The sequence below is a fragment of the Macrobrachium rosenbergii genome, chromosome 9 (genome assembly GCF_040412425.1).
Source record: "Macrobrachium rosenbergii isolate ZJJX-2024 chromosome 9, ASM4041242v1, whole genome shotgun sequence".
NCBI classification, from domain to species: Eukaryota; Metazoa; Arthropoda; class Malacostraca; order Decapoda; family Palaemonidae; genus Macrobrachium; species Macrobrachium rosenbergii.
In genome coordinates, this window is record NC_089749.1 from 24,715,804 (window position 1) to 24,743,609 (window position 27,806).

The 27,806-nt window shown below is 35.5% G+C and overlaps 1 protein-coding gene across 17 annotated transcripts in view; it reads left to right on the forward strand.

Annotated features, from left to right (window-relative positions):
* The window catches only part of Sin3A (SIN3 transcription regulator family member A), a 92,645-nt gene that overhangs the window by 31,079 nt on the left and 33,760 nt on the right, over positions 1–27,806 (forward strand). For 3 of the 17 annotated variants that reach the window (XM_067108693.1, XM_067108694.1, XM_067108695.1), the window contains exons 2-13: positions 962–1,288; positions 4,992–5,080; positions 10,633–10,764; positions 11,788–11,934; positions 13,832–14,014; positions 16,207–16,352; positions 21,449–21,863; positions 23,381–23,518; positions 23,691–23,822; positions 24,762–25,058; positions 25,166–25,315; positions 27,640–27,742. In XM_067108693.1, the coding sequence (XP_066964794.1) occupies positions 979–1,288; positions 4,992–5,080; positions 10,633–10,764; positions 11,788–11,934; positions 13,832–14,014; positions 16,207–16,352; positions 21,449–21,863; positions 23,381–23,518; positions 23,691–23,822; positions 24,762–25,058; positions 25,166–25,315; positions 27,640–27,742 (2,242 nt within the window). In that variant the 5' untranslated portion in view covers positions 962–978. Of the gene's footprint in view, positions 1–961; positions 1,289–4,991; positions 5,081–10,632; positions 10,765–11,787; positions 11,935–13,831; positions 14,039–16,206; positions 16,353–21,448; positions 21,864–23,380; positions 23,519–23,690; positions 23,823–24,761; positions 25,059–25,165; positions 25,316–27,639; positions 27,743–27,806 lie in introns of all 17 variants that reach the window. The other 14 variants (XM_067108687.1, XM_067108688.1, XM_067108689.1 and 11 more) reach the window with 5 other exon arrangements.

A 27,806-nucleotide genomic window follows, 5' to 3' on the forward strand; every position in this document is an offset into this window, starting at 1 on the left:
GTCTACAAGAGAAGTTCCCAATGCCATTTGATGGTATGGAACTGACTTTAGGATTCCATACAGAGTGCTTACAGGAATGATTTTAGTTGATAAGCATAAGAAAGTTAGACTTTTATATCATGATTGTAATACCCCAAGATGGGTCACTCTTTTATATCATGATTGTAATACCCCAAGATGGGTCACTTAGGAGATGATACTGATATTGCCTTGTTTGCTTCGTAATGCAAAAGGAAGTGGTTGCTAATCCGACAAATATGAAACAGATCAGTGATGCAGTCAGTGGGATATGAAGCAAAACCATTATTACTCATTGATTAATTAAAATTGTATTGGGCTGCCACTACATGCATTGTTAACAGTTTGGAATGCTGATCCTAAACTGCCCTGTTGTTAAGTTCTTGGCATTGTATTAAATTCTAACTTTACTACAGCACTAGCAAAAATCATATAAAGATAGAGAGGTAATGAAGTTAATGAAGACATGTTATATACAATGGTAATTTTAGTAAAGCCATACCATTCATTTTTTTGGCTATTGTAAATCTGTTCATCCACATCAGGGGTTCTCATTGTCAAGTTACAGTTGCTGGCAGGCACAAGTGTCATTTTCTTTGCAAGAGCAGTTTGTTTAATTATTCTGGGAGATGTTATCCTAAGAGAATACTTCACAATTTGTGTAATTATTCTGGGAGATATTATCCTAAGAGAGTACTTCACAATATTTTAGATTTCTATGGTTGGGGTATCATATTGTCAAAAAAGTACACCATACATTGTCATTGTTGTAAAAAAAAAAATTAGCTTATATTTTGCAGTGGTGTTTATTTCATGAATATTGATGTTAAATCAACAATACATTTTGAATGCACCTATTAATTTATATGGGTATTGTAGTTTCTAGGTTACCATTCAGTTTCTGGTGTCATTGGTTTTAAGTAATTGTGAAATGTTTTTCCAGGTGTAATGTAGTGCGATATGAAGAGGCGCATTGATACCGGAGGCCGCGGTGAGGCAGCGTCAGGCATTGTCAGTGCAGGGGGCATTGCCCAGGGGGGGCAAGGGGTAGGTGGCCCTGGAGGGGTCAGTGGAGGCCCAGGCTACATAAGGGGTCCTAGCCTAGCCCAACTTGGAGTGCGTCCCAGTCAATCTAATACGCCTATTGCTGTGCCTGTCACAGGCACTGGGGCACCAGTACCAGTTGTACCTGTACCTGCCACCACAGCTGGCCCTGGTGTTGGAGTTGCACCAACTCTTGATCATCAAACTCATAATACATCACAGACAGGTGAGTGTTTTCCTTTTCATTTGAGCACAACATTCAGTAGTTGCATAGTAAGGTATTTTTTCAGTAGGGTTCCACATACACTGAATGGGAAGGATGCATCTTAGCAATGCAATGCCAGGTGTTATTTTTTTTAATTGTGCTTCCGTGGGTAGTAAGTGGAAGTGAAGCAAGCTTGCAAAACACTGTCATTTTTTCTGTGTCTGTTTTTACCCCCACTAAAATGGAAGGGAAGTATTCAGGCAAACAGGTATGTTTCCATATACAGAAAGTGGAGGAAAAGCATTCAAGCAAATATTTTGCACAAAAAGAAAATGGAACTGAAGCATCCATGCAAAACGGTATCGTAGGCTGATATGCTGTGTAATTGTAGCTCAAACAACACTAGTACAGTTTATTCCATATTGGTGGTCTCATATGATGTGTATCAGCTCCCAGGGCTGGGCCAGGTCCCCAGTTGGTGGTAACACCAAACATGAGGAAAGAGTTTGTTTACATGTTGTTTAGAAAAGTTTCCAGTCAGTGAATTGATGCTGTTTTGTTTGTTCTTTGGACCTACTGATTTTAAGGTATTTCCTATGCTGTAAGACATTATGTTGCACTGTTAAATGGTGTTCATGTGGAATCAAAATTTGTTGTAACTTTCGCAAGGTGGTGAAGTTGTAGTTTGGTTCTATAGAATAGATTATAGTGAAAAATTATTATTTATTTATTTATGGTTAAGAATGAAAAGTGCAAGCCGTGATAATTCAGTGAAATAGCAGGGCAGAGATGAAGCAGTAAAGTAAAATATGCAAGTTGTCCAAGTCTAGATAACAAAACTAAACAAAGATTAAAAGCAGAGGTGATATGTAGTATTTGGATTGTCTTTTGATGTTGAAAAAGCCATGTACTCAGGAAATGACATTTGTGTTAGCATAGCCCACAGAATTATTAATGAAATATCCATGAGTGAAAAGGCGAGAAAAATGCGTCAAAAGGAGGGATGGGTCAATAACAACATCAGAAGAACAAAGGTAGTGGATAGAACTTACGAAGTTGTAAGAGATATAAGGGGAGATAATTTGATTGATGTACCAGAAGCTGAGTGTGCTTATGGAGTCTTGAGTTTATGGAGTGGAATCAATGATGAGTGAAATCACCAGTTTATCACCAGCTAAGTAAGAATTGGAAATCAATTAGGTTGAAATTATGTACAGATTATGCTTGAGTCTAGTAGGCTCTGTTTGCTATTTGGACATGAATCATGGCCTGACAAGGAAACAATATCTAATAGGTTTTGTCGATTTGAGAGTGCTGTTGTAAAGAGAATATTCGGATTCAAATGGGAGTATAGAGTTAAGAATGATAATACAGAGTAAGGAGAAATTATAGACGTCCCACATATATACTGTAGATGAGATACTGATAAAAAGAGATGGAGACAGCTTGGACATATACTTTGTACAGCCTTGGCTAGCTAGTATATGACAAGTGTCATCTTGGGGTCCTAAGGGCCCCGGAAGAAATGGAAGGCTCAGATCTACTTGGATGAGAGTCATGAGAAGGGGGCCTGGAAAGGATTTGAGTTTTTTTTTTTTGGGGGGGGGTGAGCAATGTCCCAGAAAGCATGATTGGCAGAATTTCACAAGGGCTTTTTGCATTATGATGCATTGGTGGTGGTGGTGGTGGTGATGATGATGAGTTGCCAGTCTGAAAGGAGGCATGAGTAAATATGTGATGAACATAATTAGTATCTGTGCTAAACCACCCCCATCGGTTTTCAGCTGTAACAATTTTTATTTTTTATTGTCTTCGTCTGTGATATGTAACCACACTTAACCTCTTTAAAATAGTAATTATTGTTGTAATCCTTTCATTTTTATGAACTCCTGAAACTTTCCTGTGACTGCAGTTTCCTTTATATTTAATCCCCAAGGATAAATCTTAAGAATGATACAGGTCCAGGAAGGAAGTTGGGCATTTTATGGTAGTTGAAGAAAATACAATTGATTGAAGTTTGTAAGCTGTCATGTAGAATTGGATGCTAACAAACAGTAGGCACCTATTTACTTTCTAATTTGCCAGTGTAGTCCAAATTACATGATTACCCAATTTAAAAATTAGCCAGCTTTAGTAGGATGTCTTGATTGCCTGAATTCAAGTTTATAGTCTTACTCATCAAATTTTGTATGTTATAAGTACTACAACTACAGGAGTGTTGCATAGTTAATCCCTTCCAAGCTAAGATTTCTTTTGGTGTTGGGTTTTGTCACATCTATGGTGAATTATATTTCCACACTGATTTCTCAAGATATGTTTCACAACTGTTTTGAGAATTGTCAGCAGTGAACAGTGTTACATTAAAGGTAATCCATCTGTAGCTCATAATATGTCTTGAAAATGCTGGAAATTTGGTCTCAAAAATGAAAATGGAGATGCTGGAGGGTCCCAGTTTTATTTCTCATTTACCATGTTTTCTAAATTTAAATATTTGGCCTGGGAATGTCTTTGGAAGTGCTCACATTTTTGTTTTTTCTGTGAACTGCTCTCATTTTTTATTCTCACAGATTTTAATAATTTGTCTTAATAAATAAAAAGATATTCTCTCATTTTCTGTGACTAAATGTCTCTCTCTCTCTCTGGGAAGTTGGAAATGCTTTGCCATTGATAATTTTTCACCATAGAACCACCACCTGTCAAAATGGGTTTTGTACAATTATGGTGCATCAGTTTACTTACGGTGAAGATTTACTGAAGTTATACAGATAATGGGGTAGATGCTGAGATTGAACACCAACAATTACATTAATTACATTGTCTTCCTTGAAATGTGCGAATTTGAAAATATAGTACATAAATAATTAGTAAGCTTAAAATTATAGATATTTTTGTGCCTGGTTAAGTACACTAAGTGAAAATTGGTACTATTCTACCCTTCAATTGTGTGATTACAATAGCATTTCAACTGTTATGAGATGCCTTTGGGGATTTTGCCTTCTGATGAGCAACGAAGGTCTAATAGTACAACATACACTTGATTATTTTGAAGATGTACCAGTGCACATGAAGTGGTTTCTATCTTAATACAACCAGTACTTAACACTCAGTTTAGAGACCTGTTGAAACATATACGTATCGTCTTTAAAACGTATTCTTAGCAAAAAAAAAAAAGGTATTATATTGCACGTAAGTACGAAAGTCTGTAAAGTTAGAGGTATTACTGTATTAAAAGCCGATGAAATAGACCATCAAGTCATAAAAGACCGGTGTAGGGGCCACCCGAGAGACATATTTTAAAATGAATGAAACAGCTACAGTAGGTGTACTACACAAGGCACAATGTGAGCACCTTCCCTACGAGAAGTTTCATTATGGCCAAGAATACATTATTAGCATGATATACTTTGACTGGCAGTTAATGTGAAACCTAAAGTATTTCACTCCATTTTTATATACTGTTTTTACATACATTAAATTGCACTTGATTCTAAAAAAATTCTGTGTAAATATTAACAGATTTTGAAAAATTGCCTGTCAATATTAAAGATATATTTTTAATGATTAAAAGATGTTGAGTTACATTGTCAGTTAAACCTTTATTACAAAGCTGATTCTTTTGTACGTAACACTGATTATGTATTATACATATGCATATGATTTTACCCTGTACTGAGAGAATGGTTTGGCTGTAAGATTTCAATTTTTTAAAATTTTTCTATCACAGGTTATGCCAGTGGTAAAATCGACATGCATACTGTCCACCACTCGGTACCAGCTTACTCAGCAAATTTGGCAACTGCACCTGCATCCCAGGTGAGTGTTGTAATTGAGAACTAGTTTGTGCTCTATTGTGGGGAATAGTTAACAGCCAGCTTTTTAAATTTTGGATTTAATAATAATGAAGGTGTTGAGTGCAACACTAATAATTGCTGTTAATCTAGTGTGGTTTACTAATGTTTTGAAAATCCTTGCAGTGCTTTAATGAGTAGTGCTGTAGTCAGACAACAGGACTTGTAATTTATATGTATCAGTTCATCTTTTATATATATAATGTAAATGTGTGTATTTTATATCAAACCTGTTAATCATATACAGCCTTATTTTGTAAGGAACACATCCAGTCTCATCAATTTGATTAGCAAAAAGACCTCTTAGCACATTCCAGCCAAGTCAATCAGACAGCACTGTTTCACTTCTCTTTCTTTTGCACTCTAGATACATATGGATGTGGTGCTGTTTTTCACTGTTAATTGTTGAGTGACTTATTGTTGGAAGGCCACTGTGATGTCTCCAGCAGGCAGGATTCTGACCATGATCTGTCCTTTGGCCTCATTTGGTGGAATTATTGATTGAACCTGTTGAGGAGAATTCTGCTTGAACCACTTGATCCAGGTCTCCTGATTTGCAAGCACATCAACTTCTAGAACTCCAGGAGTTTGTCTGGCCCTCCAAGCATTTGTTGCTGAATTGTTGTGTGGCAGCATCAAAGTCATGGCCAACAAAACCACTGCTATCACTTATCTAAGAAATCAAGGAATACTGTTGGAATTGGTATGCCTGCTGGACATTGATGTCTTTACTTGGGCAGAAAGGCATGGCATCTCTATCATGCCTTTGTTCATTCAGGTCATTTGCACTGTAGTGAATGTTCTCAGTAAGGATCACTGGATTTTCCTGTAGGAATGGTCTCTTCACGTGGACATGGACAAGACTCTTGGGCAGTTATAACCCTCTTGATATATCTGTTTGCCCAATTGTAGATTGCCAGACTTCCATTGGCCTCAAAATCTATGCTTTTCCTCTGTTAACCTTCTGGAATCGTCATTGACTATCCCAGGTTACTTCACACTTTGAGGCATCACCAAAAGTAGCCTCACTTCCACCAATATGATGTCTGCTTTTTCCTGCCGTGCAGGATGTATGTACATAAATGTATGATATGGTAATGGTTACGATTAAAAGGTTTGTAATAAAAAATGTTTTTACAGCAAAACATGTTTATATACAAATCATTAATCATCTTCAGTTCCTCTCTGCCCTTCCCATAATTCAGAGGAATGAGTAGTAGTCTTGAATCACTGCCTGATGGAGTTAGCTGTCATATGTGCAGAGGGATCTTTGTTCTGCTCTTTAGCTTGGTGCACCTGGATGTGTTTCACATAGAATAAGGCTAATTATGATTAATGGGTTTGTAAATTGTTAGTGTTCTGTAAACAAAATTATATTTTTGTCTTCCATAACCCCGGGGGTGGGGGGGCCCAGCCTGTTTTGTTTAAGCATTACTAAGTTTTCATTATTTGTGAATTAATGAGGTCTTATTGTTTGTTAGGCTATCACAGCATTTGCCAGTGTATGTATGAAAAATAATTTGGTGAATTTTACTTCTCTCAAGCCATTGTTTGTTATAGCTCGTAATGATCCAGACCCTGTTCAGCTTTCCACAACTCTTCCTGAGTGTTGCTGCCCGCCTTTTCCATGAATATAATTCTGGCCATTGCATTTTTTTAGTAGTTTATAGGTTCCTGCCAAATTCCTAGTTAACATTTTTGTGCCTAATACTTTCGTCTTTTAAAGGGGCCTGGATGGTCTTAACAGATGGGGCTTGAATTTTTTTCATACCCAGATAATTGTGTTTAATCAAGCAGCAAGTTGAGAATTAGTTTATTTTGTTGTATAGTGTTATATTCTGGTCTTGATGAGTGCTTGACTGGCAGCTAAATGTCCTTAGTCATGTTTATCCTAATCTACCAGTGTCGTGCCAAAACTATAGTACTTTTGTTGTTGGTGTTCAAATGCTGTAAATATTCCAAGAAAGCTAAAAGTATGATTGTAACACATTCAGTCACTCGCATATGATAGCTTAATCCACAAAAGGGAAGGCCTTGAAAAGTGGTTTGGCAGATTATTGTGAAAGATTAGGGAAATGTGGCATGTCAAGCATTATCTGTATAAGTAATAATTATTTTAGGAACAGAGTGGATTTAAGTTGGTCTGGGATTGGGTAAATTTGCTTAACCTAGTACAAGCTGTCTGGTGGGTACAAGGCTGTGTTAAGTCTGGTCAGTCAACATATTAAGACAGCCCCTATCCTCCATCCCCACTGGTTTGGATCGACTGCTTACATGCATTTCTCTTGGCCATGTTTTCTTGTTCGCCCGTAGTAATTTTATCTTGTGGAAATTTCCTGTGTAAATTAATGGCCTTTTTTTTAAGTGATGGCTGGGAAATTGTACAGATTTATCAACATACACTTCCACATCTTTTGTAATGCTGGGTAATGAGAGGTGGTAATGTCATGATAGCTTTAGTGATCATAAAAATTTGCAGGTTAAGAATGGGGTTCATCTAGTCTTCAGCATTCAGGAGCGGGAGTTTTTATATTTCAGGATGTAGGAAAAGCTATCTCAGGTTTGCTTGGAAAAGGGCACAATCCTTGCCACTGTTGAATCAAATAGAGAAAACCTTTTAAGATATTTGTAAAGTTCTAGAAGCGTGAATTTGATATTCTTGTTCAGTCGTTGTATTTTTGTAAATGAAAGAATTTATAGTAGAGGAAAAGTAAATAAGAAACACTAAAAATATTATGGGGAAGAGGTAAGACAAATATAATTACATTATTCAAGGATACTATTCCTGAAGTCCCACTTACACATGAGGCTAAAGCAGTCTGGGAAATTATAAGTGCATGTTGACTTTAAGACTAGGTATATGGGGTCAATCTTTAGCTGAGCGCTCAACCTTCTCTACCATATGAATTCATGCCCTGTCATCTGTACAATTTGGGGGAGAAAACCAAAAGTTTGGATAGTAATAAACTGAAAATATCCAGAAGGGTTGCATGTATTTATAAGTTCTTTTCTCTTTCACAGTACTGTACCTGCTTTCAGTACTTTTTGAACGGGTAGAATAGGTGGTAGCCAAAGTCTTTATGCAATAAAACTGTTGTCTCTTCAAACAACCTGAAAAATAGGATACACTTAATTTAAGTAGATCATAAAATGTAAAGTGTGTAGAATAATTTGAAATTGTTAAAAAAATTTCTAGTGCTGTAAATGTGTATACTGTACTGTACTGTACTATTAGTACAAAATTATCCGCACATACCTTGCCATCCCAGTGTGTCACCATCTGGATAACCTAATACCATTCATACTTTAAAGTTGAGTGCCTAATTGCAAAAGCTGAGCTTTACTGTGAATATTTGTATCTCTACTGATATGTGAAGTCCAGTTTCAGAACTAATTAAAAAATGCTTCAGTTGCATTTCAAAGTAAAACTTAATCTTGTTTGGCTTAGTTTTTATAGTTTCATTACATGAGTAGAATATATAAAGGCATAGCTGATTCAGATATCCTTTTCTTATCCTGCATCTTTTTCTTAGGGTGAGAACAGTATAGATTTTCAAAACTTTCATGGGGTTCAGTATATTCAGGGAAATTTGTTTTTTCACCCAATTTCTTAATACAGTCCAACCTCCTAAGTCCAGGAACCTCAGGATCAGGCCATAGCCAGACCACATAAAATCCCGGAATATAGAATACACCCTTAAAGTATGAAGCCCCTATGTAAACATAGTCTAGCCTAGTTGCTGACTTAGTCTACTACTTGGCCAAGTTCTGATACCACTTTGTCATTTTGTTACTGTACTCATATATTTTCACTTTATCATTTTATAAATCATATATTTTATATCTTTGGAGTCTTTCTTCATAATGTATAATGTTCTTTAAAATAGTGTACTTTATAAAACACATTTAGCCTACATTCCAAGTTAGCCTAACCAAAAGTCAATTACTTAAATTATTTCAGAATCTGCAGAATATTATCGGTGACTTTTATCTCCTAAATTTACTATCTTCATGATTATTGCTATTAGTTTCTTCGTCATTACTTTTGATTGTACTGTACGTAGAGGGTAATGAGATGACAGAAATAATGAATGAATTTCAATGATCACACGCATTGCATTTGAACGTCACCGTCAAAAAAGTAAACAAAGCACACTGCCATCTCTTGAGAAAAATGAACACTAAACATTCACTAACTAAAGGAGAAGCATAGAAAACTTTTCTAGCATAGATAAGGATTTATGCTTGCACCTTTTACTTCTAGCATCATCTGATCTCACATCATCTGATCTCAGGGGTGGCATATTGAATGGGTAAATATAGCTACAGCAGCAGTTTTTGTATTTGATATGGTCTTGATAATTTCTTTTATATAGCTGTATAGTTACCCATTCAATATGCCACCCATGACGTCAGGTGATGCTATAGGTAACAGGCGTGAACATAAATCCTTATCTATGCTAGGAAAGGTTTTCTATCCTTCCCCTTTAGTTAGCGAACTTTTAGTGTTCATTTTCCTCAATAAATGGCGGTGTGCTTTGTTTACTTTTTTGACAGCTACTTGTCAGATGCATTGAGTGATCACTAAAATTCAATTCTTTATTTTTGTCATCTCATTACCCTCTAAATACAATCAAAATGATTGACAAAGGAACTAAGAGTGATAATTATGAAGATGTTAAATTTAGGAGATGAAAGTCACCGATGATAATCTGCAGATTCTGAGAAAAGTTATGAATAATATGCGGTGCCACCACGTGGCTGATTCAAAATCAAGCCAAACCAGGGGAGTTCCTGGACCACACAATGCCGGTTTTAAGAGGTTCGACTGTATTGTGATGAATAGGAGATTGAAAACTAAGCCACCTTGAAGTCAGTTCTATTGAAAGGGATGGAATTAATCATTTCGAAGGCATTATGGTGTGCTATATTTTGTTTATATACGTTTTTGTTTTAAGAATTGTCTTTTCTGCAGCTCTTTTAAGGTGCACAAAGTCTTTATTGGTAGTATAATTCTACATTTATGCATTTCAGTGAAGTTTGGTGGCTGAAGTTGATGTGAAATGAAAATTTAATTGTTAATTGTAAATATTTTTAAACTGGTTGTCAGTTCTCAGATATTTTAGACTAGAATGTTCACTTGGCTGAATGGCTGGCATGCTTGGATAGACTTTATATACCTTGACTTGCACACTATGATGCATTCATAAGATGGAATTTAGGGCGTCATCCCCTTTCTTCACCATTACTTCCCAAGGAAAATACTGTACAATACATCACTGGGTTAATATTTTTGTCCATCCAGACGTAGAGTTAAGTGAAATACTTTAGAATACTATTTGACAAAACTTTTCAATACTGTTGATGTGCTTTGAAGTCAGTTTGTCATTTTTAGAATATAGTTCACTTTTATTGCATTCCATGAAAAAATGATTGAATATATACCAGTTTTGAAAGGTTTTGTTTACATGGTGGGACGAGTGTGGTGCATGTGTGACTCTGTGATTGTCATGGTAGGGCGGTGGGCTGGCGGGCGTGGTGGAGGGACGTGCTGTAGGTGGAACGGGGGGGCTGGGGGCCCCAAGTGGAGTAGGTCCACCCCCCTCTGTCCTCCAGCATGTGACTGCCCACTCCCAGATGCGCCATAAGGTATGCTTTCCTTGACAAAATTGTTTAATGTTCTTGTGTTTATAATTTAGTGATGCACTTTTCAGTTGATTCTTTAGTACTGTTTCTCCTGTACTGCTCAGCATTGCAGTTATGCTGTTTTTATACACTACCAGTGATAAATTGCAGATACAGCAATTTATTAAAGTTTGGGTTTAGCTTTCATCTTGAACTTTTCCTGCACCATGTTACTGTTTACGGATTGATTCCCTACTCTTGTCAGGTACTAAATGTTAAATTTCTATATTTTAGGTTCATTTTTGCTTATATTTTTTGTATTTTGCTTTAGTGGCAATTGTTTCCAGCATGATTTAATACTTGCACTCTGATGAAGCAGTTTTAGCGTGTGTTGTGAGGTAGTTTTGATGTTTTGTCTTTTTGGTTGGGTTTTAATAAAGAATGGTCAAACAAGGAAGATTAAATTCTTAGTAGGTTTTTGATGTATTGGGTTTCTTTTTCAGTCTACTCTTGCTTGCCATGTTTTCTTTCCATAATCTAATTATGATTGTACACAACATAGTTCTTTGACGTTAGTATAGCAATTGTAGAAAAGAAGAACATGCTTTTGTATTCTCTTATTTATGGAACTTGCAGCTGTTCAAAAAGGGTAGTGAGGTGTGGGAAGGACGTGTGAACAAGGGATGTGTTATTGCAGAATGGTAGTTTTTCTTATAGGATTTAGTTTTCATGTTTCTGCTGTAGAACTGGAAGCATGTTACTGTAGAGTAGAGTATTTTAGGTGTAAATCTTACCAAGAATTTTGTTTCAAGGTTTGGTTGTGAAGAACTTTAATTTTGTAAGGTGATAAAAGATTTTAATTGTGATATATGTAATAATAATGAAATAGTCTATCTTACATAAACATTTGAAACATGGGATTGTTATTCAAAACTAGTTGCCTTATTGTTTAGGAAATTCTTAAAGATAATTTTTGGTTAATTCTATGTACGATACTTTGTATGCTTTTGAAACTTACATTTGCTAAAAGCCAGTGTCGTTTTCCAGGTATCAGGTATGAGCAGTGCAAATGTGGTCCACCAGAATGCAGCAGCAGTTGGTGCTGTTGCAGCAGCAGCAGCAGCTGGGGCCACCCAAGGATCTGGTCAGTTCCAAAGGTTAAAAGTGGAAGATGCACTTTCCTACTTAGATCAGGTATTGTAATGTACTTCATATGATTATGTTTAAACATTGATACAAATTGATTTTATAGTGTTTTTAGAGAATTGTTTGGTTTATTTTAAAGTTGGGTATTCAGATATTAATCTTTGATCATTAACAATTCCCCAAGAGCAAAGTAATTTTTCAAGATTTTGAGAATAATCTTAATGCAGGAAATAATTGTAAGCTTTTTTAAAATGCATGGTAACACATCCCTTAATATGTTTATGATAAAAAAGTAGATCGAATACCTTAAATATAATGATATTGCATTTTAGGTAGTCAAAGGCAAGTTATGGAATGACTGTTAACTGTGTTATTGCTAAAGAAGAAAGAATTGTTTCCTTTAATTTACAGTAAAATTCCATGTGCTGAAATTACTCATCATATTACCTGTTAAGAAAATCCCAGCCCTAGTGGTGTAAATATATTTTATATTTTGTGCAGTTTACAGATTACATCATTATTTTTTAAAATACTAACATTAATCCCAGAGTGGAAGATAGGTGGAACTAGGGTGTCCAGTTTGAGCCAGATTTTGGATCCCAGGATTTTGGGACAATTTGAAAATAATCCTGTGATTTTCAGGGAAATACAATTATTTTTTTTTTTTAATATATTTTCATTGTTAACCATTCAAAGTAGATCTGTTTTACAAGGATTAGTAGATCAAATCTTAATAATGGGGATAATAAAACAAACAGCATTAATTTTTACCAGTAGTTAATGGTAAGAATATCAAGGAATATAATAATTTTCAGTGAGTTACTTTAGCAAATTTGGTATCATGTAGCAAAATATAAACTGCTGATTTGGTTTTTTTTAGTAGGCATGTATTTCTTGTAGCTTTTCCCAACAACTAATGGTAATGAATGATATCATACAGAAAATACTCAGTCTCCATTGGTGACGCTAATTAGATAAAGTATTGAAAATCTGAGTTTTTATCAATGTTAAGTATATTTTTCTTGATAATAAGAAATGTAATTATTTCTTGAACAAAAAACTAAATGCTCTGCTTAAAAGTATTTGTTCCAATAAAGAAAGATGAAATTAAATAATTCTGAAAAGTCTTCTATTAAAGAGATTTGTTAAAAAATAAAATGCAAGTTAATATGGAATCTAATATTTAGGCACATGAATATTGTTAGAGAAATAAATGGCAAAATATTCATTTACATTACTATGTGCTGTGCAGACATATAGTGACCGCGTAACATGCATATTGCATTTGTGCTTTCATCAGTTAATCGTTCAAAGTTTTGTTATGGAGAGGCCTGCAGCAGAAAAAGCCCTTTCAGACTTGACAGGCGTGGGTGGCACTGATCTGATGGCCTCATATAGCAGCTTTATATTCTTTGTGCGTTATGATGTTACTTAGAACACCTCTAGTTCTTTGTTAAGAATAATGATTAACAACTAGATTTTACATTCCTTGTGACCAATTATTTAGGTATTTTAAGAAATGATCAACTTTTTGCTATCATGAAAGCATAGTTCTTTTACCTATGGTCGTACTTTTGAAAATTTTAATGAAAATCCCACGAAATCTCAAGATTTTATGAAAAATCCCGGGACAAAAAATGACGGCTTTTCCCGGGATCCCGGGAAGGAAACCCTAGATGGGAGTTGGATCCCATGTCCAGAAATAATTAATCTTGGGATACGTTAAAAAATAATTATAAAATTAATTAAAATTAAAAAAAGGGTAACACAATTGTAAAAACAATTATACTGGCAAACTACGAAAAGTTTTACAATAGAATGAGAGCAGCTATGGATTATCATAGGAAGTTTTTTTTTTTTTTTTTTTTTTATACAGCACCTTGATGTGACTAGAATTTTCTTCACAGACATATTGTAAATTTATTTACTTTTTTATTTTCTTTAGGTAAAACTAAGGTTTGGCAAGCAACCTCAAGTGTACAATGACTTTCTGGATATTATGAAGGAATTCAAGTCCCAATCCATTGACACCCCAGGCGTCATTGCAAGAGTCTCACAGCTGTTCAGAGGACATCCAGAGCTCATTGTCGGCTTCAACACCTTTCTTCCGCCCGGCTACAAAATTGAGGTGCAAGGGAATGAGCAGGTGAAGGTTTGCACGCAGATGTTTTGTCTTGGTGTCTCCACCTATAGCTCTTTTTATTGTTTTATTACATTTGATTCATTGTCACCATTAATTTTTTTTTATACTTTTTTGATTAGTTTTGTTTCGTCATTGCTTTTATTGCTTCTGTAGGCCTCAGAGGCTAGGTTAATGTTTTACTTTTTTTATGTTGAACGTAATTCCTGATTTGTAGTTTTGTAATCGTTCATTTGGGACAAGAGTTTTTTTGCTGAAATTTACATGGAAGTAACTTTGTTGTTATTTAGGAATGTAGATGAGCTTTAATATATTTGTACAGGTGAAAATTTTGAAGCCCATACTAAATTGGCATTATTAAAGAGAACCCCTTAGGGCTGGCTCTATCAGAGTTTAGTATGTTGACTCAGTAGTCTGGTTAGACTACCTATTAATTATAATAACAACGAGAACGAGTCACAACATATTCCCCATTTTAACATGAGTTCAGTAGACCCAGTTGAAATACATTTCTCATCAAAATTCTTGCTAGTCAAGAAGGGGATAATTATCAGTAGGGTAGGCTTTTTGGTCCTTTTTGCAACATCATTATCCAATAGAATTGCTCCTGAAAATAGCTTTGAAGAGGTCTACCCATTAAAAGTAGACCCAAGTTACTATGTAGTCAGTGTTTTGCCAGATTTATATTTAAGAAAAATAAGTAATTATTCTGCCTAATTTATGACAAAATAGATAAGAAAGATTGAAAAGACCAAGGAAAGCAAAGCTAGGGCAGGAAGAGAGTTACAAGTGAGGAAGTGACATTACAAAATTTGCATGGAGAAGGTTAATATAACAACAGTAAGAAGGGGAAGACTATAAATGAATATTTACTTAGGTTATATGATAATTTAATTGCGTAGGTTATATGATAAATAATCTAATTGGGTGTTATGAAACTACCTGGGTTTTAAGGTATCCTTTTTAAATCTTGCATCAGTAGCTGCCAAGATGCAGTAACCTGTAATCAGTTTTTTAACAGTTGGTGATTGTGAGTTTAGTAGTTGGTAGCTTTTCATTGGTATATTATTGGTCCACAACTTCTGTGGCTAAAATATAGTGTGTTGAAAATTCACTTCTGAATTATTTTGAAGCTTTGAGATTTACAATTTTAATTTGCCATTCTTCCTAACTACACCAAGATCATGAGAGACATGGAAGCAGCATTTCAGCTTAACTCATAAAAGCATTAGGATTACTTTATTTTCACAACATGAAAACATGCAATAAAACATCCTTACAACTATGGGTGATGTGCCACCTTACAAAAAACATTAGTTAAATTCATTATCAAGCTAAAATAGCTCGTTATCAAGCTTGAATGCTATTTTACGTCATTGAGTTTAGTATTACATCATCGAAACTCAATGTATAGAAAAAGAGAAAATTAATTTTTCTTCTTTTAATTACAGATGGACTTGAAGTTATATATACAGTATATGCAAAGAGAGTACAGTACACTGCACAAAGCATTGTGCCATTTTTAATTGATTTGAACATACAAAAGATATACTGGGTCTAGGTCTCAAAACCACTTTGGTCATAAGTTAAAAGCCAACTGTACCAATAGTGAGACATGGCAAAGTGTAAACATCCGTTTGAGATGATTGTCCACCAAAGAAATTGATTACAGGGTTATATGTTTTGGCTTTTGTTCTAAGAGTATATGGCATTAAAAAGTTATATTAAGAAAGAATCATAATATCAAGAAGACTACAAAGTAAATACTGTAGAAACAAAAGGAAACCAGAAAGGCCATCGAACTAGTGTTTATAGTTTCTAACTTTATTTGGTTTAGGGAGGTACTGCAGGCATGGGGAGAGGAAGTTGGTTGTCAGTTTTGAGCTTTATTTTATTTAATTTAGTTACACATATTTGGTTCATTCATTTTCCATCTTGAAAAATATAATTGTTATAACTAACAACTTAGAGTGAAATACATGACAAAAATATTGCTTATAATCACCCTTGTAGTTAAGTGGTAGTGAAGTTGGGACTCTTTATCAAATTTGATTGATAAGAGTGAGTAGCCAGTGTTAACTACTAACATGGTTTGACAGTTTCATGCTCCTGTTGCACAAGGGTCCAAGCTCCTGAATCTCCCGTAACATTTATTACAGTTAGGCTTTTGATTCTTGCAGGTAAGTGTAAGTGTTCCTGGTCAGCAGACAACGGTGGTCCATACTCCACAGGGTGTACAGCATCACATCACCCCAACTCACCACCCCCCACCTCCACCACCCCCAGCTGTAACTGTTAAGCCTCCACATCATCCACCACCACCCAGGTGAGAAGTTTGTTTATGTGTTGCCCAACTCCTTTTGTTTGACTTTAACTAAATATGTTTCCACTCAAAAAGTATGAAGCTGCTGTTTTTAGGTTGTTCTTGAAGGTGAACGGTTGAATATATTAAAATTTTGCTGTCTTTATTTAGAATTATTATAATATGAATATCAGTTCCGGGGTAATGCTAATAAGTTTTAAATGTATGTGATGAAGATTGTTTTATGTGTTGTCATATTTGTGTCTTGGATTTTGTAAGAAAAAAAAAAATGGTTAAGGATAAAATTCTGTTTGTTATTAGATTTTGGGCCAAAAGAAGACCAGGTGCAAACATGATGCACAACAAGTTTTTATGTTTTATATGTCAGGATGGTATTCAAAAACTGAAAGGTAGCAGGGTTAACACCCCCCCTCTTTTTGTGAGTTTACATAATTGTTGATGGTGTTAAGTCGATTGCTACCAGATTACAATGTTTCACCATAGACATTACTTTTAGTACAGCCTGGTTTTTGTCAGCACATAAGATCTGTTACAGGTAGTTGGTATGAAAAAATAATTTTGCATTTTAAAACTTGTAGTTCTCAAGTCAGCCGTACTTAGCAAGCGTTTTGGACAACAAAAATGCTGACAAACATATTTTCTTTTTCATCAAAGTATATTCAGATATTCTTTGTACGTTTTTATTCCACCATTAAGTGTATAACCCTTCCCCCCTTGCACTGTGCAAGCTTTTGCTGCCTTTTAAATGCATTCTTTTAACGATACCCAGTGACTACTAAGGAAAAAATATGCATACATCCCAGAACATCATAACTTAAAGTAGATATTTACGATCTACTGATCACTTTTAGAGTAGTTATTTAGAATCTACTGATCATTTTTTTACCAGATAGGTATGTAATTGTAATGAAGACGGTGCTTTCTGAACTTGTCTGTGTCTTTACATGTTGGATATGCTTGTCACTACAAAGCCTAATATGCACATGAAAGCCATGTGAAGAAGTTATGACTCCTGGGTGAGATTCAAACCCACATCCGGAATAACAGGATAGTAGTCAAACCAAAATGGCTACAAACATGTAGTATGTTTTTCCCGGATTTGATTCATAAACCCTTGACCTAAGTTGGGATGGCATGTAGATGTGGCAGAAACTGCCATATCTTCCTTGTACCGGGTCAAACAGGGTAACACCTTGAAACTATTATAATGCATTTCTAACACTGAAGATGTAAAATGAGCGAAAGAACAGATTTGATGATGAGTAAAGGGTGATTTATAGTGAAAAAAAAAATGAAATCATACAATAAATTGGAAAGCCCTTGGGTGGGATAAGTAAGATTTTATGACCTAATTATAGAACTCAAATTGAAGGATGTGGATTAACTGTAGTGAGATTATAAGTTGGGAAGAAGTCTGGCAACGTAGCTAATGGCAGCCATGTTCATAGTGATTTTGGTTTGACTATGGGTAACAGTGCCTACCCGGTGGATATTGTTCCCATGTTCTGAGATTCCAGATATGGGTTCGAATTTCGTCTGGCCATCAGAATTTCTTCATTTGGATAACTTTGCAGTGATGAGCATACCCAGAATGTGAAGAAACAGAGGTTAAAGAGGGCATGAGCTTATAGTAGAAATTTGCTATACATTTGTAATGCTGATTATGATATATCTCCACTGCACATGCTATGGGATTTACTGTAGTATCCCTTAAAATTTTTAAATCTTATGTTATTCATTAGTGTTACCTCTTTATTCAGAGTATCTTTGTCTTTTATCAAGATAGTTTCATACATATCTAAAAGGTTGCGATTTCATTGATTTACAGTGCTAAAAGCACTTGAAACTACCATCAGAAAGCAGCCAAGGTTGCAGCTTTATGGTTAGTACAGTTGGTCCCTCTTATTCTCGAGGGTTACCAGTGACTTAAAATGAATAACCTTAGGACAGCAGTTATTTTACTCTTTTATTGCTCTACTATTTGCACTCAGTTTTATTAATATTTGTGTGTGTTGGCCAGACGTTCTGAGAGCCAGATATTTTGCCCCATGTGGGTAAACTAGCTTATAATCATGTAAAGGCTTGTGTAGCCTTCCTGTTACGCAGTATTTAGTATAGTGCCTGTGAGGTGTATTCATGCCCACACATTTCCTTCATTTCCATTCAGTAAACTTAGCTGAAAGGAAATTATAAAGTATGGAATCTGAAGTTTATATTATAATAAAAGGCTCTAAAAGAAATGCACTTGATTTAAAGTGTGTTAGATACAGAATCCTCAGGAAGAGTTAGACAAAGCATCTTATATCAGTTAGGGATTATTGGGTTTCAGAATCAAATGCAAGGCCATCCATGCGTTGTAAATTGTATTACACCATGAACCCCAGCTCAGTTTTATTTAAGAGTTTAACCCTTACAGCCGGGCATGATCATGTTAGGCATAATAATAGCTCTAGATGTTCAATCTGTTTTGCCTCAGGAGACAGTATTTCATGCCACACAGTTTGAACAAATTTTTTGGGGAAAATTGTTCAGATCCCTTGAATGGGTCATAGTGACTAATGGCAACTCTTAAGTCAACACTAGTACCTCAGTACAGGATAGAGGGAGATCGGTGTGACTTGAAATTACTGCACGTCCCCGTCCCAGGATGTCTTGTATATATTTGCTCTTAAATATACTCAAGGGTTGCTGTTGGTTTTTGTTCTTATCTTTTACGATAATATGTCAGCTATAATTGTAATTTTGCAAAGTAAAATACAAAGAAATATTAGAAAATACATGTATAACTGACTAAAAGATACTGCATCTCCCCATTTCTGGACATCTCATAAATATTTTACCGTAAATATATGTACTCAGAATTTGTTACTGATTTTAATTTTTATCTGTTGTGATATAAGAGTTGTAATTGTAATTTTACAAAAAAAAAAACACACACACACATTAGAAAAACATAAATAACTTTGTAAACTTAGCATGTTTTTACGAGGGCTTTGGAAAAGAGCGTTGGAAATATTCACTTTGAACTTCCCATGGAAGGTACAGAAAAACTTTTAGAATATGTTTCTTATACCATGTGCATTTGCATATCTTCCTCTTTCCTTTTTTTGTTTTTTTTACTTTGCTAACCTTAAAGTTTTCCTGGTCTAGGATTATTCATAATATATATTTTAGCCTGTCCTGTAAGGGTTAATTATTTGGCAATATAAAAATATTGTACAGTTCAACCCTTAATGGACGGATCCCCTCAATAGAGGATTTAAAACAGGTTTTTGGGGGTGGATGGATCCCCTCTGAGGAGGGTTAATATTACGTGCCATACGATTTGTCTGTATCGAGCAGGAAAGTTTGCAATACTTCAATGAAATGAATTGTGGCAACTAAAGAATTCAGCTCAGCTCGATCTTGAGCGTCTTGGGAACTTCAGTATTGTTCTTGACTTGGAGGGGGAATGTCCTGCTGCTCTCTCTGCCATGACATCTTTTCATTTATTTGCTCATAAATATACCCACGGATTACTGTTGGTTTTAGTTCTTATCTTTTATGATATGATGTCAGTTATAGTTGCAGTTTTTAGACTTTTTTTTTTTTTTTACACCATGTGCATTTGCGTATCTTCCTCTTTCTATTGATGTGTTTTTTACTTACGTTGGTCAACCTTAAAGTTTGCCCAGTCTGGGGGTGTGCAGTATATGAAGGTAGGCCGTCCCTTAAGGGTTAACTGAACTGCAATTGATAATCGGATGTAAGATGTATTTTTCTTCAGTTATTGTAATTGTATGGAATTTACCTAAGGCCTCTTTCACACCATGCGTTTTTTTCCCGCACACGAGGCGGTCTCCGCACCGCAGGTATAGCAGATGAAAACTACTGATACTGCGGTTGCCGTATAGGAAAGATTGTGATTCAGCCATTTTCAAAAATACATCTTTTGAAAAATGTATAGATCAAAATCTTTTTCTCTTGCTTCCATCCAAAACCACTGCCTGGTTCTCATGAACCATATGTTCATATTCTTTTAGGTGGTAAAGCGTTTGGTGTGCATGCAAACGTAATGCGCCCGTATGGAGGAAAACAGTTAAGTGTGAAAAAGAGAATCTTCAATTACCGCTTAATAGAGGGAGAAGATATGCTGAGTATGCTTTTGGAATTTTAAGTAACAAATGGAGGATATTCCATCGCCATCTCAATGTCTCTCTCCATCTTGCTATAAATGTTGTTAAGGCATGCTGTGTGCTTCACAATTTTGTAAGAGAACGTGATGGAATTAATTTTGAAAATGCATTAACAATAACTGGATAGGATGAATTGAATATCCCACAAATATACGAGCTGGATCAGCAGCAAATGATATCAGAAACGCATTTGCTGATTTTTTCATGAGTGAAGAGGGAGCTTTGAGTTGGCAATATTCTAAAATATGGATGTGAGAAATTAAATGAATTTCATTCTTTTCTTTATCATCCAGACTCTCAAAATCCTCCCTTAATCCACAGCAAACTTCTTTCCAAGCCGATGTAAGAGAACTCCGACATTTGTATTCTTCTAGGCTTTTGTCTCATAACACTGGTTTCATTTCTACTAATGAAATAAGTAATTCAATATCAGTATTTTGTTCCATGTCTGTGTGTTTATTATTCAAGTCCACAAGAAGCACTGCGTGGTCTACTGCTCACCACACAAGAGGCGGAAAAAAAATTGCATTGTGTGAAGTCTTGTATTGAACATGATAGCCAACTGTCACTGCCTGCGGAACAGATCCGCGCAAAGGCAGTGGCGCACCACTCATGCAAGGCGGTGCCGCTCTGGCGAAAAATCCGCTCCGCTCTAGTGTGAAAGGCTTCATATAATCTATCAGTTGACTGATAAAGGCGGATTCGCACCGCTTGCGGCAGCCGATTAAAAACGCATAGTGTGAAAGGAGCCTAAGGAAATTTCTTGCATAGTTAGTTTTTACCCATTATATGAGAACATTTGTTAAAGATATGTAATCTGGTAGAATGGATGGATGGTAATATGTGATTGGCCTTCATTGTGTGATATGTCATTTTATAATGCAGTGTTCGTTTATCACTCATGATACTTTCAATTTCTTTCAGATCAGCTCTCCAGTCAAGCTGTATAGCACCCCACACTGGCCCAAACCTAGTTGGTACACATGGAGTGCATAATATCAGCAGTTCTGGGACTGGAGGGAGTGGGCCAGGTTCTGGTGCTGGTGCTGGCACTGGAACTAATTCTGGAAGTGGAACTACTTCAGTAGTTGGCACAGGTGGTAGTCAAGTGACAAGCAGTGTTGGCGTTGGAGCCACCACTCCTACTGGCACGAATGCAAATGCTAGTGCTAATTCCACTACAGGTAGTGTTAGTGGTAGCCAGCATTCCACTAATACAGCCCCTCAGCATCCTAGCCGTGAGCCTCAGCCACCTCCCCCGCATCACCACCACCATCATCAGCCACCTGCACAGCCTGTAGAGTTCAATCATGCTATTAACTATGTCAATAAAATTAAGGTGAGAATTGCTGTTTTGGTTTGGAAGTAGGGAAATTTCAGGTTTTTAGTAGTAGTTATCCGTCAGATTTTAGAGTTTTGATTGTATTAGCTTGATAGAAAGGTCGTTTAATTTAGTTGTGTTCAGTTGTGCATAAAAGTCTTTTAATTTAGTTAAGTGTTCAGTTGTGTATAATTTAAGTTTATAAATGTGTTCTGGCAAGATTCCCCACATTCTATAAATTAGTAGTGTTGTTACTTTTCCGTATGTTCCATTCAGTTGCAAAAATTTAATTTTCAAGTACAGTGACACCTTGTATATTTTTTTGTATATAGGTTTTGATTGCTGTGATGATATTCTGTAATACACCTTTAAGTTGTACATTCTGGCCTAATAATTGTGTTCTGATATTCGTGATGTTATTTTTATTTGGCTTTATAGGGTGAGGCGAAAACTGGAGACGTTGTCATGTTATAATTTGCTCGGACAAGTTTGGTTTTGCACAGAGGTTTTTCTGATTTTGCCAACTCTCGAATCCAAGCTGCTGTTACTGCTATTCATGTTAGTGAAGAGCCTTGGTTTGTCATACTGAACCCAAATGTGTGCACCTAGAAAACGATCAATAGTTTTCAACATTGCTTAGTGTTATGTTGTTTAGAGTAGGACTGATGGTTGAGCCTTTGAGTTTAGAATGTTTCAATTTTAAGTAACCGAAGTCCAAACTCAAGAATTTTGGTTACATGCAGGGTTGGATATTGTATGATATACCTGTAAGTTATATACAGTCTGGCCTTGATATTTTGCTCTGCATTTCATAAACTTAATAGACTTGGTAAGGTTTGAAGAGAGGACTTGGTTGTGCATACTGTATTCCTTTTGGTGTTTCAGACTTTGCTATGACCATTGTATTCCCTTTGGTGTTTCATTGCTTTTCATTGAAAGCAATAACAAAAAAGTTTTCATGTTGTCCATTGGCTTGGACAAGTTTGGTGCTGCACAGTGATTATGCTGCTTGTGCCAACTCCAGAGTCCAATTTGCTGCTGCTGCTGCTGCCCTGTATGTAGGTGAAGAGCCTTGGTCTTTAACAGTGAACTTTAAAGATGTTTGGCCAGAAAACCTTTCTTAATTTTAATTTTTTTTTTTTTTTTTTTTTTTTTTTTACATTTTTTGAGTACTGCTAGTAGAAAGCAGTTGGTTTGGGTTAGAGTTGAAGGGGAACACTTTTTCTCAAATTTCTTTGAGCTTTTTCTTTCAAAAATTTGTGGAGGTTTTAGTGTAATTGCAATATTCAAAACTAACCAACTCTCTCTCTCCCCAGTAGTTGGTATAATGTTTTACTTTCGAATAAAACTGGACCTGTCTTGTCCAGTTTCTATGGGAAATAGTTTTGTACAACTTAATGTCTAGTGAGCTGTTTTTTTTTTCTACTAATGAAATTGTAAGAGGAGTAATGTTTCTTTGCATTGTTAAAACTAATTTATTATAATTGTTGTGTAGGTTATATATCATGGTAAGATGGGTCCTATTTTCTCAACAGTTGCGTTTTCAAGGTCAGCCAGATATATACAAACAGTTTTTGGAGATACTACACACTTATCAAAAGGAACAGAGACATTTGAAGGAAGGGGGAAATGCACCAACAAGAACGCTAACAGAAACAGAAGTGTATGAAAAGGTAAGGGATTTTGTGTTTTCTTCATTGACAGATTTACTAGAAAATTGTATTTCTTGACTGATGGAGTATACCAAAGTGTACTAAACAAATGGGTGTGAATGAGGTGTTTACTTTTTATTTATAATTACATAAAACACAGTGAAGTTTTACCTAAGTGTTCATCTTCAAACAGGTTGCAAAACTTTTTGAGAATCAAGAGGATTTGTTGCAAGAATTTGGTCAGTTCCTTCCGGATGCTACAAATAACTCTGCAGCACAAGCTGCAGTCTCTGATTTCATGGATCAGTACCGAACACATCATGGGGTAAGTTCAGCTATGGGAAATTAATGCCATTGATTTCTTAGTCCATGAGGTTCTTGTAGTACTTTCTGTACATGTTTTTACTATAAATTAGTTTAGCAAGGCTAGCCTGAAGGATCCTGTTTTTCAATAAGTGGTGAAAATGGGATTTAGTTTCAAGTATGGTTAAGAGCCATGGAAAGGGACAATAAAAAAGTCTTGCACTTTTTGAGGCTGAAGGGATACTAAAGGAATTGTAGCGCACACAAGGCAAACTGTATCAGTCTCTAGAAACATAATCGATAATGATGGGAGGTAATTATATTAACGAATGATGAACCTTTAAAGATCAATTTATGAAAACTTACACTTGAGGTTTTTAATTATCTCTTGGATATGGTTTTTGAACCTTTAAAGATCAATTTAAGAAAACTTACAAACTTACATTTAAGGTTTTTAGTCATCTCATGGATATCCATAATGGAGGTAAATGAAATCTAATCACTGGATTATTGTGTTATCATGAATCACATAATTTGATAGGTGTTATCTATTTTATGACCAAATATAAAGTGGTTGTCTTGTCCTCAGACATCCTGAATCTAAAATCTATGGATGGAAAGTAGGAGGAGGAGAATTATAAGTAAAGAAATGTGTGTAATCCAATGTTAGAAGCACAGCTAGAGGACTCCTTTGCTGAAGCACGTACCTCTGACTAGTGGGCCTTTATAGCATGTTGAACAAACTGTTGCTCATGAACTTTTAACCCACTTTTGGGGTTATGGTATTTTGGACAGTTTTCTTTTCCCTCCAGGTTTACTTAGCATGGTTTAATTTTGTACCCTTCGGCTTTGCTACTGAAACTTGGGTTGGGAAGGGAGCCTTTTTGGGATGTAAATTTTAAACAGTTTCATTATTATAATTCTAGTTTCAGTGTGTACAATATCCTAACTGACTTTGCAGGGTAACAAGAGTGTTACAAATGATCATACTACAATTAAGAAGTCCAACAAGAGTAGTGTTACTATTGGGTCAGGCAATAACTTAGTCAGTAACGCTGGGAACACACCCAACAAGACGTCGCCAATGTTTGGCCACCAACTTAAGCGACCGCATTCTGGCCCAACCCAAAGTCATACTCACACCCATGCACATTCCCAACCACCAGTGAAGAAGCCTAAACTTGGTTACCTTAAAGACATGAGTGCTGCAGAGGCAGGCAAATATGCAACACTTGCCGAATATGCATTCTTTGACCAGGTTAGTTATTTATTCTCATTAGTTGAATGAAATAATTTGACAGTGTTTTGGTTATTTTCACAGATGGAATGACAGCTTATTTTCACATGGACTTCTTACACTTTTAGGTGCGGAAGGCGCTTCGCCATGAGGAGCCCTACCATAATTTTCTTCGTGTCATCACTATGTACAATGAAGAGATCATAACGAGATCAGAATTGGTGCAGCTAGTCCACCCTTTCCTTGCCAAATTTCCAGATCTTCTCAAGTGGTTTAAGGTAATCCATACGTTATGTATTTTTTTATTTCGTTACCGAGGGTTTGTGGCTTTAATTACTGTTACTTTATTGTTTAATTTTATTAAAAAAATTATCCATAATTTATTAAGATGAGGTTAAGTTTAAAATAATCTTACTTTTAATACTTCAATATCAGTACATTCATATTGTCCTGATATAATTTTTAATGGATAGTATTCAAATGTAAAATAGTAAATTGTCACATAAAAGTATAATGGAGAGGAAATACTAAGGAAAGACCAACATATGTATTAAGGACAGCAGGAAGGGGACAGTGATGTACAATTGAGTTTATCAAAGAACACTAAATCAAATCCCACTTATATGTAATGTTGAAATGGTAAAAGAACTTTGGACTCATAAAGGCCTATGGACCCTGTAGGGAGTAATGCTTTGACCAGTCGCTTGGCCTTCCCTATTACATGTACTGTATTTATCACGCTTGGGTTCTTAAGTAAGGCAAGTAAAAATGAGGTCATGTGATATCAAGTTCTTTTTGTATCACATTGCATGCTCAATCTGTAAAGCAATGAATATTGGCATATAGCCTACACAACACACTGAACTGGAGCAGCTCGCTTAGCTCATAATCTACAGCAATTCTATATAAAGTAATTAATAGCCTATCCCAAGTTGTATTTTGTTTGTACCATTCAATAAGATATTAATTTACTTAACTTCGGTCACTGTGAAATATCTGCAAAATGAATTCTGTAAAGTACATACAGTGCAGGACTATATTTTATCTTGATAAAAACTTAGCTGGTTGAAGCAGTTTTACAACTTAGTGGCTATGCTTACAAGATATGTAAAATACACAAAATATTATGAAATTAAAACACGAACATCTTATGTGTTTCTCTCTCTCTCTCTCTCTCTCTCTCTCTCTCTCTCTCTCTCTCTCTCTCTCTAACTAGAGACACATGCTAAGTGTGTCATTTACCTTAGCAGGATGTGCACGTGTACATGCACACATGTGGACTGTAAAATATATGTTATATTACATTAGTGTATTAAGTACAATCCCTTAGTGCATTGAATAAACATCAGTGAAAATACTGTATGAGAGAGAGGATATGGCTCCCACAGTAAGTGCAGAGTGGTTACATATACACAGACCAAAAATATTTTTATGGAATACAACATTACTGGTACAGTATTGTACTGCATCAAATATTGTCACTAAAATACCCTATCAGAAAGTGGTGGGGGGGCATCCCTGCCATAGTACATGTTCAGTATTTCTCAACTTGATACATGTTTAGATATAGTCAGTCACATATTACATAGAGAACATCAATCAAAATATCAAACCATGTTGGATAATGTGCAGACATTTTTGTGTTATCTTGCTAACAACAAATAAAGTGGGGTTGTGGTGATGGGGACATTTTAGTTGAAATCAGAATCTACTGAATCCCATTGTTCTGGGGTGGAATAAGCAACAATGTTTTCAAAGTGTGGTGTGGAGGTGGTACACCTGAGGCAGTTGCACTTTTTAACCAAAATTTTAGAGTTTGTGTGTGTACACAAAGAAGCATGCAGCCGTCGAGTTTTTAAAAATTCACATGAGCAGTTTTCATACCTTTGGTTAACATGATTTATTCTGGAGTACACATATAGTGCAATTACTTTTCTTTAGCAGCAGATCTTGAAATTTCAGAACACATCCCCTATACAGTGAAGCCAAATCACTTGAAAAATTCTTGTAAGGAAGTTTTAATACATATGATTGACTTGCAGTAGTGTGATTACATGTTCTGAAAAACAGGTATGGTATCCTGTAATTTCTAAAAAACAGGTACAGTACACATATACCTGTAATTACACTAGTTAACCATACATCTCAGAATTTCTAAGAACATTATTGCACTGTGAACAAATGGTGACACTCACTTTGAAGAAACTACTACTAACGCATAATTTTAACAATGTACAGCGGTTACATTATGTTAAGGAACTGCATTGTACATAGTAGATACAACTTTTAACACTCAGAAGAAATGACCCCACATAAAAACAACACTAAAAATGCAAAAGGTTTGTTTTTTTCCCACAATGCATCCAGTAAGTAACGAAATCCACTATATTCCACCATATTGTGGCTAGTGTTACTTTAAAAATGCTTTGTGTATTTTTAGTCATATTTGATCTTTTTAGAATTATGTAAAGTTAGCAAGCTTATCAGAACATTGACTTATTTTGAAAACTTTATTTCTGTTTTAGTTCTCAGAAGTATGTGTCAGTAGTTTGTGGACTGACTTATGACTTATGTGATTTTGAATGCCAAATTTTATTTCCAGGACTTTGTGGGTTACCGAGAAGGAGCAGCTGGTAATTCAGATATTATACCATCAACTGTAGCAAAACAAGAACGGATAAGTGGAGACTTGGCAATGGAAATAGGTAAATGTATAGATGGTTGCATATGGATGTTTATTTTTTGCATGTAAAAGGGGGGATATTCATA